Raw genomic sequence first — 15,280 nt, 5'->3', positions numbered from 1 at the left:
AAGGTACACTGCAGCCCTCCTCAGACATACCACCCAGTCTAACCTCACTCCCCGTACCCTTTAATATCCCACCCAGTCTAACCTCACTCCCCGTACCCTTTAATATCCCACCCAGTCTTATCCCACTCCCACCTCACTCCCCGCACCCTTTAATATCCCACCCAGTCTAACGTCACTCTCCCCCTTACTCCCTGTACCCTTTAATATCCCACCCAGTCTAATCCCACTCTCCCCTCACTCCCCGTACCCTTTAATATCCCACCCAGTCTAACCTCACTCCCCGTACCCTTTAATATCCCACCCAGTCTTATCCCACTCCCACCTCACTCCCCGTACCCTTTAATATCCCACCCAGTCTAACCTCACTCCCCGTACCCTTTAATATCCCACCCAGTCTTATCCCACTCCCCCCCTCACTCCCCGCACCCTTTAATATCCCACCCAGTCTAACGTCACTCTCCCCCTTACTCCCTGTCCCCTTTAATATCCCACCTAGTCTAATCCCACTCTACCCCTCACTCCCCGTACCCTTTAATATCCCACCCAGTCTAACCTCACTCCCCGTACCCTTTAATATCCCACCCAGTCTAACCTCACTCCCCATACCCTTTAATATCCCATCCAGTCTAACCTCACTCCCCGTACCCTTTAATATCCCACCCAGTCTAACCTCACTCCCCGTACCCTTTAATATCCCACCCAGTCTAACCTCACTCCCCGTACCCTTTAATATCCCACCCAGTCTAACCTCACTCCCCATACCCTTTAATATCCCACCCAGTCTAACCTCACTCCCCGTACCCTTTAATATCCCACCTAGTCTAATCCCACTCTACCCCTCACTCCCCGTACCCTTTAATATCCCACCCAGTCTAACCTCACTCCCCGTACCCTTTAATATCCCACCCAGTCTACCCTCACTCCCCGTACCCTTTAATATCCCACCCAGTCTAACCTCACTCCCCGCACCCTTTAATATCCCACCCAGTCTAATCCCACTCTCCCCCTCACTCCCCGCACCCTTTAATATCCCACCCAGTCTAACCCCACTCTCCCCCGCACCCTTTGATGTGCGTTCATAAACTAAGTCCCTTTTAAACGACTAGGTGAACTCTACAACAACAAGGGCGTACAGCCACTCATCGCACATTCGCACCCCCTCGTCGGTGACGATCTTAAATTGTTGCCCTCCTGTTACTGTCTGACCGACCAGTGGAAACGATCTCTCACTCATTGACCCGATCTTAATGGTGAAGCCCTCTATCTGGTCACCTCTTAACCTGAGCTTTGGTGAATAAAGCCCTCCCTTCTCAAACCTCGCTATGTGTAACCTCTTCGACCCCAGAAACACCCAGTAATCACACTGCACCTTTTCCCTTGGATTTATATCCCTCCGAGAATGGGGCTGTAAAACTGCACGCAATACTCCACGTGCAGCCTCACCAAGATCTTATACAAATTGCTACAACTGTACAGGGCCTTGGTGAGACCACATCTGGAGTACTGGGCACAGTTTGGGCCTCCGTATCTAAGGAAGGATGTACTTGCCTTGGAGGTGGAGCAACGGAGTTTCACCAGACTGATTCCTGGGATGAGAGAGCTGTCATCACAATGAGAGATTGTGTAGAATGGGCCCGTACCCTCTGGAGTTGAGAAGAATGAGAGGTGATCTCATTGAAACATACACAATTCCAAAGGGGATTGACAGGGTGTTTCCCCCGGGCTGGGGAGTCTAGAACCAGGGGTCACAGTCTCAGGATAAGGGGTCGGCCATTTAGGACTGAGATGAGGAGGAATGTCTTCACTCAGAGGGTGGTGAATCTTTGGAATTCTCTGCCCCAGAGGGCTGTGGAGGCTCAGTCGTTGAGTGTATTCAAGGCTGAGATCGATAGATTTTTGGACTCGAGGGGAATCAAAGGATGTGGGGATCGGGCGGGAAAGTGGAGTTGAGGTCGAAGATCAGCCGTGATCCTAAGTGAATGGTGGAGCAGGCTCGATGGGCCGAATGGCCGACTCCTGCTCCTAATTCACATGTTATGACCTAAAAGATCCCACGGCATCACTGGAAGAGGAGCAAGGGAGTTCTCCACAGTGTCCTGGGCCAATATTTATCCCTCTACCAACATCACAGAAACAGATGATGTTGATAAAATCATAGATTCACAGCACGGAAGGAGGCCATTTCGGCCCATCGTGTCCGTGCCGGCCGACCAAGAGCTACCCGGCCTAATCCCACTTTCCCGCTCTCGGTCCGTAGCCCTGTCGGTTACAAGTGTACATCCAAGTACTTTTTAAATGTGGTGAGGGTTTCTGCCTCTACCACCCTTTCAGGCAGTGAGTTCCGCCCCAGACCCCCACCGCCCTCTGGGTGAAGACATTTCCCCTCAAATCCCCTCTAAACCTCCCCCCATTACTTTAAATCTATGCCCCCTGGCTATTGACCTCTCTTCTAATGGAAGTAAATGCAAAGGGAAATTGCTGTTTGTGGGAGCTGGCTGCTGCATTTCCTACATTACAGCAGTGACCACATTTCACGATAGGAGATAGGAGCAGGAGTAGACCATACGGCCCCTCGAGCCTGCTCCACCATTCAATAAGATCATGGCTGATCCGATCATGGACTCAGCTCCACTTCCCCGCCCGCTCCCCATAACCCTTGACTCCCTTATCGCTGAAAAATCTGTCTGTCGCCACCTTAAATATATTCAATGACCCAGCCTCCACAGCTCTCTGGGGCAGAGAATTCCACAGATTTACAACCCTCCGAGAGAAGAAATTCCTCCTCATCTCAGTTTTAAATGGGCGGCCCCTTATTCTGAGACTGTGTCCCCTAGTTCTAGATTACCCCACGAGGGGAAACATCCTCTCTGCAACTACCCTGTCCAGCCCCCTCAGAATCTTATATATTATAATAAAAGCGTCTCTCAAAAGGCTGCAAAGCGCTTTGGGACGTCCTGAGGTCATGAAAGGCGCTATATAAATGCAAGTCTTTCTTTCTTTCACATCACGTGCACATCCAAGTACTTTTAAAATGTGAGGAGGGTTTCTGCCTCCACCACCCTTTCAGGCACTGAGTGAGTTGGGAATCATGATCTGTGGGGGGGGGGGGGGGGAGGTGGGGGGGGGGAGTGCATTAAATAAACGATGAGATTTGTCTGCTTACCAGTTTCGATGGTCTGCGCGAACATCTCGAGCCCCTCCAAGGGCTGTGTGGGCTCCTCGGGCTCCTCGGCCTGCTCCTTCAGGCACTCCTTGGCCAGCTGCATGCTGGTGGTCATGCACGAGGACCAGCTGGGCGACTCCGTCCCCGGGGCTGCAGGGCAGAGAGTGAGCAACAGCGGGTTAGCAACGGCGAGAGGCGCAATTGAATCAACCGGGGCACCGGGCCAAAGACACTGCGCACGCTGGAAATCTAAAATACACAACATTACGTTGAACTGATACCCATCAGCAAAGGTTGAACCGGCCGGGGCTCTTTGCTCTGGAAACGAGAAAGCTGAGGGGTGACCTGATCGAGGTCTTCAAGATTATGAAGGTTTTCGATTGGGTAGACGTAGAGAAGATGTTTCCGTTGTGGGACAAGGCCAGGTCTCGGGGCCATCAGCATAAGACAGACAGTCACTGATAAATCCAATGGGGAATTCAGGAGAAACTTCTTTAGAGAGCGGTGAGAATGTGGAACTCGCTGCCACAGGGAGGGGTTGAGGCGAATAGTATCGATGCATTTAAGGGGAAATTGGATAAACACATGGGGGAGAAAGGAATAGAAGGATATGGTGATGGGGCGAGATGGAAGAGGGGTGGGAGGGGGCTCGTGTGCAGCGTGGCCCAGTTGGGCTGACTGGCCTGTTTCTGTGCTCTAGACCCGATGTATTTCTATGTATAACCCTTTATCAGGACTAAACACGCTGTGCAGTATACCTTCGGTCATCATCATCATAGGCTGTCCCTCGAAACGAGGATGACTTGCTTCCACAACGAAAAATCGATGAGTTCACAGATGTTTCAATGAAGGACCTGATATTCCGGATCCCGAACTACATCCTGAAGGGTGGAAGATGCCTGTGGGTGGATTTTTTTTAACGTGGGGTGACCGTTGCACACCAGCCACCACACGGGCTTGACAGAGCGAGGTCTTGGTCCAGTGGCAAGGGTTAACCAGGACGACTGGAGACCAGCTCTGCTGCACGGGCCTAGTGCGCTCACATATCGCACAGTGTGGGCTGGCCATCAGTCAGTCACGTGTCCTACACACATGAAAAACCCATCGATCTCTGAACCAAGCTCATGAAAAACAGGTGAGAGTCTCAGTTTGCTGGATACAGAGTGCCCACTTCTCGGCCTTTTCTATTCGCTCACGGGAGGTGGGAAGGCCAGCATTTGCTGCCCATCCCTAATTGCCCTCGAGGTGGTGGTGGTGAGGTCCCTTCTCAAATAGAACTCAGTGTTTCAGAGGGCAGTTAAGAGTCGTGGGTCTGGAGTCACATATAGGCCCAGACCGGGTAAGGATGGCAGATTTCCTTCCCTAAAGTGACATTAGTGAACTAGATGGGTTTTTACAACAATTCGGTTGATTGTGACGGTCACCGTTACTGATATTAGCTTTTTATTCCAGATTTATTTCGTTATTTTGAATTTAAAATGCTGTGGTGGGATTTGAACTCAGGTTTAACTCATCAGTCCTCTGGATCATTAGTCCAGTAACGTAACCACTATGCCAGCGTGCCCGCCTGTAAGGATGCAGCCAGCCAAGCTGAATCCAGAGAGCTCAGGCAAAGGGTAGCCAGGCCGAGGCTTGGTGAGTGAGTGCAGGGGTGACTGCTGGGAGTTTAACCAGCTCAAACCACACAGTGGCAAGCATGCTGGGCAGCTTCCCACCGCCTCCAGCTCTCCCCCCGCTCACTGTCGCAGGCCGTTTGCAACCTCAGCGTCCCACTCGACCCGAGCTGAGCTCCCGACACCCCCCCCACAGCCTCTCCATCTCCAAGACCGCCCACTTCCATCTCCGTAACTTCGGAATTCCAACTCGGCTGTCCTATGTCCTAACTCGCACCGAGTCCCGCTCACCCATCACCCCCTGTGCTCGCTGCCCCGTGTCCTAACTCGCACCGAGTCCCGCTCACCCATCACCCCCTGTGCTCACTGCCCCGTGTCCTAACTCGCACCGAGTCCCGCTCACCCATCACCCCCTGTGCTCGCTGCCCCGTGTCCTAACTCGCACCGAGTCCCGCTCACCCATCACCCCCTGTGCTCGCTGCCCCGTGTCCTAACTCGCACCGAGTCCCGCTCACCCATCACCCCCTGTGCTCACTGACCTACATTGGCTCCCGGTCCGGCAAAGCCTCGATTTCAAAATTCTCATTACAAATCTCTCCATGGCCCTCACCCACTCCCTATCTCTGTAATCTCCTCCAGCCTCTCAAACCCCCCCCCCCCCCCACCCCCGAGATCTCTGCACTCCTCTAATTCTGCCCTCTTGAGCATCCCTGATTATAATCACTCCACCATCGGTGGCCGTGCCTTCGGTTGCCTGGGCCCCAAGCTCTGGAACTCCCTCCCTAAACCTCTCCGTCTCACTTTCCTCTTTCAAGACGCTCCTTAAAACCTCCCTCTTTGACCAAGCACCTGTGCCAATTTCTACATGCGGCTCAGTGTCAAATTTGTATGGCGTTATACTCCTGTGAAGCGCCTTGGGATGCTTCACTACGTTAAAGGTGCTATATAAATGCCCATCTGTAACCTGTTAGACCACTGTCTTGAAGAATTCCAACTCCCAGTGACTGGCCTGCTCCATTAATGGGCAAGTTGGCTGCCTTAGAGCAGGTATCAGATTGCCGAGGCTAGACTTGCATCTGAGCCATCAGGTCTTGGGAGTCACCTTGCCCCCAAGAACACAGCTTAACCTCTCTCTCTCTCCCCAAAATAGGGCACGAGACAACAGAGCAGCTTCGAGCCCTTGTTAGGAAGGAACATCGAAACAGCCCCTCGAGCCTGTTCCGCCATTCAATGAGATCGCGGCTGATCTGCGACATAACTCCATCTACCCGCCTTTGCCCCATATCCTTTAATAAAAATTTCAGATTTAAAATTAATTGCCGTTTGCAGAAGAGAGTTCCAAACCTCTCCCACGCTTTGTGTGTAGAAGTGTTTGCCAGTTTCTCTCCTGAAAGGCCGGGCGCTAATTTTTAGACCAGCCCCCGCCCCCCAGTTCTAGACTCCCCAACCAGCAGAAATAGGTTCTCTCCATAACAACATAAGAAATAGGAGCAGGAGTCGGCCATTCGGCCCCTCGAGTCTGCCCCACCATTCAATAAGATCATTGCTGATCTGATCATGGACTCAACTCCACTTCCCCGCCCGCTCCCCATAACCCTTCACTCCTTTATCGTTCAAAAATCTGTCTATCTCCATCTTAAATATATTCAATGACCCAGCCTCCACAGCTCTCTGGGGCACAGAATTCCACAGATTTACAACCCTCAGAGAAGAAATTCCTCCTCATCTCAGTTTTAAATGGGCGGCCCCTTATTCTAAGACTATGTCCCCTAGTTCTAGTTTCCCCTATGAGTGGAAATATCCTCTCTGCATCCACCTTATCTTATAAGTTTCGATAAGATCACCTCTCATTCTTCTGAACGCCAATGAGTAGAAGCCCAACCTACTCAACCTATCTTCATAAGTCAACCTCCTCATCTCTGGAATCAACCGAGTGAACCTTCTCTGAACTGCCTCCAAAGCAAGTATATCCCTTCTTAAATACAGAGACCAAAACTGTATACAGATTTACAACCGAGAGAGTAGAAATTCCTCCTCATCTCAGTTTTAAATGAGCCGATCTGTTCCTCTTAATATCTTGAAAACTTTGATCAGATTTCCCCCTTAAACACCAAATTCCAGGGAATACAGCCCTAGTTTGTGCAATCTCTCCTCGTAACTGAACCCTGGAAGTCCGGGTGTCATTCTGGTAAACCTACGCTGCACTCCCTCAAGGCCAATTTATCCTTCCGAAGCTGTGGTGCCCAGAACTGCTCACACTGCTCCGGGTGTGGTCTAACCAGGGCGTTGTACAGCTGCAGCATAACTTCTACCCCCTTGCAATTACACCTTAACCATCCAGGGGGCGACCCAACAGAATCACAGCCCACCAGGCATGCGCAAGGGCCTGGTCACCGATCCCACCGACCACTCATTGCACCGGCGGGTTGCAACTTACCAAAGCAGTACTTGGGCCTGCATGTCACCTGCAGGCCAGTCACCTCGACGGTGCAGTTCTCGGTGATCAGGGCGGACCATGGGATGGTCACCGAGATGCTGCTGATGAAGCCATCCGTGATCTCCAGCGGCACGCCCAGCGAGTCCAGCAATTCATTCAGAGACTGCGGAGCAAAAGAGGAAATTGGTTACAGCACCGTCGGAACACATCGTAGTCGTATAGCACCGACCACATCCCTCTCCCCAACTCCTGTCTGAGGCTCAACCAAACAGCTCGCAACCTTGGTGTCATGTATGACCCTGAAATCAACTTCCGACCACATACCCACAGCATAACTAAACCCGCCTATTTCCACCTCCACCTCCATATCACCCGCCCCGCCTCAGCTCATCCTCTGCTGAAGCCCTCATCCATGCCTTTGTTAACTCCAGACTTGACTATTCCAACGCACTCCTGGCCAGCCTCCCACATTCTACCCGACGTAAACTAGAGGTGATCCAAATCTCGGCTGCCCAGTGTTCTAACTCGCACCGAGTCCCGCTCACCCATCACCCACTGTGCTCGCTGCCCCCGTGTCATAACTTGCAGAGAATCCCGCTCACCCATCACCCCCTGTGCTCACTGCCCCGTGTCCTAACTCGCACCGAGTCCCGTTCACCCATCACCCCCTGCCCCCGTGTACTAACTCGCACCGAGTCCTGCTCACCCATCACCCCCTGTGCTCACTGCCCCGTGTCCTAACTCGCCCCAAGTCCCACTCACCCATCACCCCCTGTGCTCACTGCCCCGTGTCCTAACTCGCACTAAGTCCCGCTCACCCATCACCCCCTGTGCTCACTGCCCCCGTGTCCTAACTCACACCGAGTTCTGCTCACCCATCACCCCCTGTGCTCGCTGCCCCGTGTCCTAACTCGCACCGAGTCCCGCTCACCCATCACCCCCTGTGCTCACTGCCCCCGTGTCCTAACTCGCACCGAGTCCCGCTCATCCATCACCCCCTGTGCTCGCTGCCCCCGTGTCCTAACTCGCACCGAGTCCTGCTCACCCATCACCCCCTGTGCTCACTGCCCCGTGTCCTAACTCGCACCGAGTCCCACTCACCCATCACCCTCTGTGCTCGCTGCCCCGTGTCCTAACTTGCAGAGAATCCCACTCACCCATCACCCCCTGTGCTCACTGACCTACATTGGCTCCCGGTTAAGCAACGCCTCGATTTCAAAATTCTCACCCTGATTTTCAAATCCCTCCATGGCCCTTGCCCCTCCCGATCTCTAATCTCCTCCAGCCCCACAACCCCCCCGAGATGTCTGCACTTCTCTAATTCTGCCCTCTAGAGCATTCCTGATTATAATTGTTCAACCATCGGTGGCCATGTCTTCTGTTGCCTGGGCCCCAAGCTCTGGAACTCCCTCCCTAAACCTCTCCACCTCTCTTTCCTCCTTAAAACCTCCCTCTTTGACCAAGCTTTTGGTCACCTGTCCTAATTTCTCCGTATGTGTCTGGAGGAGGTAGGGCGGCCATGGAGGGATTTGAATAGGATGTTTTACTATGTTACAGGCTCTATATAAATGCAAGTTGTTTTATGCTGATCAGAGGTCTGACTGTAATGAATCATCACTGAGAAACAAACACTCAACATCCCCTCCCTTTCCAAAGCACAAACGCCCTCCACTTGTCCGCTGGCACTTCGACCGAGAAGGGAATCACAGCCCAGTTCGATCGTGTGTCCCCCACCCAACGCCTGCACACTTCCGGCAGAGCTCACTAGATGGCGATGAGGAGCTGGAACCCGGGCTGCTGCTCCTGTGGTTCCTCCGCCCCCTCCCCTCCCCCCGCCCCCCTTCACATGAAGGCACTGAGCCCAACTGCAGGGCCCTAGCAGCTGCCCTAACTAAAAGCAGCTCACTCAGCACAGACCAGGAGGCTTACCTGGGGCTATCCGGTCTGCATATTTACAGGCAGTATATTTACCCAGTAAGTGTTTACAGAGGGATAGAAGATAGATAAGGCAACAAACCTGGAATATTACTTTCGATTCAGAGAGAACAGAGGGGACACAAGTTCAAACTAGAAACTAATAACTTTAGAACTGAGGGGACACAGGGTCAAACTAGTAACTAGTAACAATAGAACCGAGGGACACGGGTCCTAACTAGTAACTACAGAACTGAGGGACACGGGTTCTAACTAGTAACTTTAGAACTGATATCAGGAAGTGGTCTTCACACAGAGAGATTGTCACCCGGAATGAGCTTCCAGTCGAACAGTGGGGGGCACGAACCCTGGGATCATTTAAGAACCAATCGGATGCTGCGATGGAGGAGGGAGGGGCGGAGTGTACAGACACTCTGGGTGGATGGTGGTCCGTTCTAATATTGTGATCTTGCGCACGATTCCAGAAACAGACTCGAATCAACCGGCACCGAAAACGCCGTGTAAATCTCCCTGGGTAGACTGCGGCACAATTTTATTTTGATTGTACAAACAGTGCTGATGAAGTCTGCACTCAACCACAACATTCGAACGGGAACTCTCAAAAGACCGGCTTTGCTCCATGTTCCTTTTGCCTTGTTGCCCCACTGATCCCTCTCCTCCAAACATGTGCTGGAGTACAGTCACCCTGTTGTGTTTAGTTAACCCACCCTGGTCGTTATTCTAATCAACTGCCCCGCCCTTTCCCCCGAAGCTCTGCAAATTTTATTTCCTTCAGGTACTTAACCAATTCCCTTTTGAAAGCCGCGATTGAGTCTGCCTCCACCACCCTTTCTGGCAGCGCATTCCAGATCCTAACCACTCGCTGTATAAAAACGCTTTCCCTCATGTCGCCTTTGGTTCTTCTGCCAATCGCCTTAAATCTGTGTCCTCTGGCTCTCGACCCTTCCACCAATGGGAACAGTTTCTCTCTCTCTACTCTGTCCAGACCCCTCATGATTTTGAACACCTCGATCAAATCTCCTCGCAACCTTCTCTGTTCTAAGGAGAACCACCCCAGCTTCTCCAGTCTATCCACGTAACTGAAGTCCCTCATTCCTGGAACCATTCTGGTCAATCTCCTCCGCACCCTCTCCAAGGCCGTCACATCCTTCCTAAAGTGCGGGGCCTAGAATTGGATGCAATACTCCAGCTGGGGCCTAACCAGTGATTTATAAAGGTTCATCGTAACTTCCTTGCTTTTGTACTTTATACAGGCAACTCTCGATTATCCGCACACGGATCCAACGGGAAACCATTGTAACGGGATTTAAAATTTCGGCCTGGGAAGGCATCGGGTTTTAACTTTATAATGCCAATCGCTCTAATAATGCTAATCGTTTACTCGGCATAGCCCAATCCCAGAGGGACCCGGATAATCAAGAGTTGCCTGTACCTCGATTTCTTGGGACAGTGCCAGATCGTGGCAGTGTATTCTCGCAGTGAATCGTGGGGTGGAGGAATGGGGGGGGAGGTTTCTGCACAGCAGCTCTGAGATCAATCCTCATTTGTCCCTTTTCCTCAAACGTTGCGGGAGGTGAAGCGGTCCGCGTCTGTGTCGGCCGGGCTCACGTTCCGCATTCCTGAGAGTTCAAGACTGCGGAATGCGTGTAAACATCACGCAGAGTGCTTGACCAGTGCCAAGGCTGGGAGCGGGGGGGGGTGGTGTGCTGTACGGTCACACACACACACACACACACACACACAGCTCGCACACTAATAAACGCCACATGGTCTCCTCGGGCACCGCCAAAGGTACTGCCTGGGCCCAGTGCCGCCATGGCTCGCACAGCACTGAGAGCTAAACAAGGTCTCGCCACAAACCCGCCCTGACCCGAGCAGTGATCCAGTGTGGCTAACACAGAGACACCTGGATTTCCACACCGCCTATCATTATCATCATAGGTGGACCCTCGAACGAGGATGACTTGCTTCCACCAGTTCACAGATGTCTCGATGAAGGACCCGATGTTCCAGGTCCTGAACTCCAGTTGAGGGGATGGAAGATGCCTGTGGGTGGGTTTTTTTTAACGTGGGGTGACCGTTGCACACCAGCCACCACACGGGCTTGACAGAGCGAGGTCTTGGTCCAGTGGCAAGGGTTAACCAGGACGACTAGAGACCTGCTCTGCAGCACGGACCCAGTGCGCTCACATATCGCAGTGTGGGCTGGGCCCGTGCTGCCCCTGAGCCCTCGCCTCTCCTGGGCCCAGTACCCTCATCCGTCACACCTCCGTCACGATCCCTCGCCGCTCCTCCGCTATAAACATTCACCTCATCTCGCCACTCCTCCGTCCCAGCCTTCCCACTCCTCTGTACCTGGGCCCTGCCGATGTTCCTGTCCACGCTCCAAAACTGCGATGATGTCACCCAGGCGCCCATCTCAAAATCTTTGGAGCAGCGCGAGCTGGAGGCTGAAGTGGTAAGCCCCTCCAGCTCTTTATACTTACCGACCTGCGGAGCTGTTCTCTCACAGGTCGGGGGGGCCACAATGTCCCAGGCCTGTCACTCCAGCTCTTTTATAGCCCAACCCGCGGAACTGTTCTCTCACAGGTCGGGGGGGGGCCACGATGTCCCAGGGCCCGCCCCTCCAGCTCTTTTATAGCCCGACCTGCGGAGCTGCAGGGCCCCAGCAGCCGCCCTGACTAAAACCAGCTCACTCAGCACAGACCAGGAGGCATACCTGGGGCTATCCGGTCTGCATATTTACAGGCAGTATATTTACCCAGAGGGATAGAAGATAGATAAACCTGGAATAGTACTTTCGTTTCGGTGAGGACAGAGGGGACACAGGTTCAAACTAGTAACTAATAACTTTAGAACCGAGGAGACACAGGTTCTAACGAGTAACTATAGAACTGAGAGGACACGGGTTCTAACTAGTAGCTAGTAACTTTAGAACTAAGAGGACACAGGTTCTAACTAGTAACTAGTAACTTTAGAACCGAGGGACACAGGTTCAAACTAGCAACTTTAGAACTGAGAGGACACAGGTTCTAACTAGTAACTATAGAACTGAGGGACACAGGTTCAAACTAATAACTTTGAACTGACAGGACACAGGTTCTAACTAGTAACTAGTAACTTTAGAACTGAGAGGACACAGGTTCTAACTAGTAACTATAGAACTGAGAGGACACAGGTTCTAACTAGTAACTAGTAACTTTAGAACCGAGGGACACAGGTTCAAACTAGTAACTATAGAACTGAGAGGACACAGGTTCTAACTAGTAACTTTAGAACTGAGAGGACACAGGTTCTAACTAGTAACTATAGAACTGAGAGGACACAGGTTCTAACTAGTAACTTTAGAACTGAGAGGACACAGGTTCTAACTAGTAACTTTAGAACCGAGGGACACAGGTTCAAACTAGTAACTATAGAACTGAGAGGACACAGGTTCTAACTAGTAACTATAGAACTGAGAGGACACAGATTCTAACTAGTAACTTTAGAACTGAGAGGACACAGGTTCTAACTAGTAACTTTAGAACTGAGAGGACACAGGTTCTAACTAGTAACTATAGAACTGAGAGGACACAGGTTCTAACTAGTAACTTTAGAACTGAGAGGACACAGGTTCTAACTAGTAACTAGTAACTTTAGAACTGAGGACACAGGTTCTAACTAGTAACTTTAGAACCGAGGGACACAGGTTCAAACTAGTAACTAGTAACTTTAGAACTGAGAGGACACAGGTTCTAACTAGTAACTTTAGAACTGAGAGGACACAGGTTCTAACTAGTAACTAGTAACTTTAGAACTGAGAGGACACAGGTTCTAACTAGTAACTTTAGAACCGAGGGACACAGGTTCAAACTAGTAACTAGTAACTTTAGAACTGAGAGGACACAGGTTCTAACTAGTAACTTTAGAACTGAGAGGACACAGGTTCTAACTAGTAACTTTAGAACTGAGAGGACACAGGTTCTAACTAGTAACTATAGAACTGAGAGGACACAGGTTCTAACTAGTAACTTTAGAACTGAGAGGACACAGGTTCTAACTAGTAACTTTAGAACTGAGAGGACACAGGTTCTAACTAGTAACTATAGAACTGAGAGGACACAGGTTCTAACTAGTAACTTTAGAACCGAGGGACACAGGTTCTAACTAGTAACTATAGAACTGAGAGGACACAGGTTCTAACTAGTAACTATAGAACTGAGAGGACACAGGTTCTAACTAGTAACTTTAGAACCGAGGGACACAGGTTCTAACTAGTAACTTTAGAACTGAGAGGACACAGGTTCTAACTAGTAACTATAGAACTGAGAGGACACAGGTTCTAACTAGTAACTTTAGAACTGAGAGGACACGGGTTCTACCTAGTAACTTTAGAACTGAGAGGACACGGGTTCTACCTAGTAACTTTAGAACTGAGAGGACACGGGTTCTACCTAGTAACTTTAGAACTGAGAGGACACAGGTTCTAACTAGTAACTTTAGAACTGAGAGGACACGGGTTCTAACTAGTAACTATAGAACTGAGAGGACACAGATTCTAACTAGTAACTTTAGAACTGAGAGGACACGGGTTCTACCTAGTAACTTTAGAACTGAGAGGACACGGGTTCTAACTAGTAACTTTAGAACTGAGAGGACACGGGTTCTAACTAGTAACTTTAGAACTGAGAGGACACAGGTTCTAACTAGTAACTAGTAACGTTAGAACTGAGAGGACACGGGTTCTAACTAGTAACTATAGAACTGAGAGGACACAGGTTCTAACTAGTAACTATAGAACTGAGAGGACACAGGTTCGAACTAGTAACTATAGAACTGAGAGGACACAGGTTCTAACTAGTAACTATAGAACTGAGAGGACACTGGTTCTAACTAGTAACAAGTAACTTTAGAACCAACTGCCTCTCACGCCCTCGGGGTATCTCAAGGCGCCTTCCAGCCAATAAAGCACTTTTAAAACGCAGCCACTGTTGCCACTGCAAACGTCACGGGATATTTTACTGCATTAAAGGCGCTATATCAACGCAAGTTTTTATTGTAGTAAAGTAGGAATCGTGGCAGCAAATTTGTGCATAGCAAGCTCCCACAATCAGCAATGTGATTATGACCAGATAAACTGTTTTTTAGTGATGTTGATTGAGGGATAAATATTGGTCCCAGGACACCGGGGAGAACTGCCCTGCTCTTCTTCCAATAGTGGCCATGGGATCTTTTACATCCACTTGAGAGGGCAGATGGGTCAGTTTAACGTCCCATCGGAAAGACAGCACGTCAGACAGTGCGGCGCTCCCTCAGTACTGCCCCTCCAACAGTGGGGCGCTCCCTCAGTGCTGCCCCTCCGACAGTGCGGCGCTCCCTCAGTGCTGCCCCTCCGACAGTGCGGCGCTCCCTCAGTACTGCCCTTCCGACTCCCTCAGTACTGGCACTGGGAGCGTCGGCCGAGACAGTGAGTGTCGGCGGGCTATTTGACTCCCGAGGCATCACAGCCAAGGTCACACGATCCACACGCGGGGACTTCCCGGAATAGTCACTGGATAGCGATCAGGGAACGGGAACCCTGGTTAAATTCTCCCCCCCAACCCTGGCCCCCGAGCTCTTTTGTAGGCACTGTCCCGGGGGCGGAGGAGGGATCTGCGGGCACTGCACAGACTGGGGACGGAGCCTGGGATCCTCCTGGTGAATGTGGCGCAGTACCGCTGCCGGTGGGACACTCGCACACCGAGCCAGCCGGTGGGGCCTCCACAGGTTCCGGCAGTTGGCAGCTGTAAAGGTGATCAGTTTGTGATCGGACATTGTCCCGGTCCTCACAGAGGGTGAGCTTTTTTGTAATCTGTGCACTGACTGCACACGCAAAGCTGTGATGGTTGTCTAATACTCTGCCCGCCCCTCACCCCACTCTGCAGCCTGAGCCAATAACACAACGGAGGCTTCAGCATCTCAGCAAACGTGGATCAACAACTGCACAGGCACACGGCACTGGCTGATGCCAGGTTTGGCAAAGGAGCCGCTGGGAGGGAGAGGGGGTGGGAAAGGGGGTGGGAGGAGAGGGAGGAGGGAGAAAGGGGGGGGAAGAGAGAGAGGGAGAGAGGGGGGAGAGAGAGAGGGAGAGGGGGGAGAGAGAGAGAGGGA

At 51.4% G+C, this 15,280-nt stretch overlaps 1 protein-coding gene across 1 annotated transcript in view; it reads right to left on the bottom strand.

Annotated features, from left to right (window-relative positions):
• Positions 1-15,280, bottom strand: part of atg2a (autophagy related 2A) — a 176,604-nt gene that overhangs the window by 145,846 nt on the left and 15,478 nt on the right. The window contains exons 2-3 of the mRNA XM_070868291.1: positions 7,214-7,376; positions 3,164-3,313 (exon numbers count right to left, since the gene is read on the bottom strand). Coding sequence (XP_070724392.1) covers positions 3,164-3,313; positions 7,214-7,376 — 313 coding nt within the window. The remainder of the gene's footprint in view (positions 1-3,163; positions 3,314-7,213; positions 7,377-15,280) is intronic.

This window comes from Pristiophorus japonicus, chromosome 27, assembly GCF_044704955.1.
Source record: "Pristiophorus japonicus isolate sPriJap1 chromosome 27, sPriJap1.hap1, whole genome shotgun sequence".
Lineage (NCBI taxonomy): Eukaryota > Metazoa > Chordata > Chondrichthyes > Pristiophoridae > Pristiophorus > Pristiophorus japonicus.
Note: the sequence above shows the minus strand (reverse complement) of the source record. Positions and strands in the feature narration are given on the sequence as shown.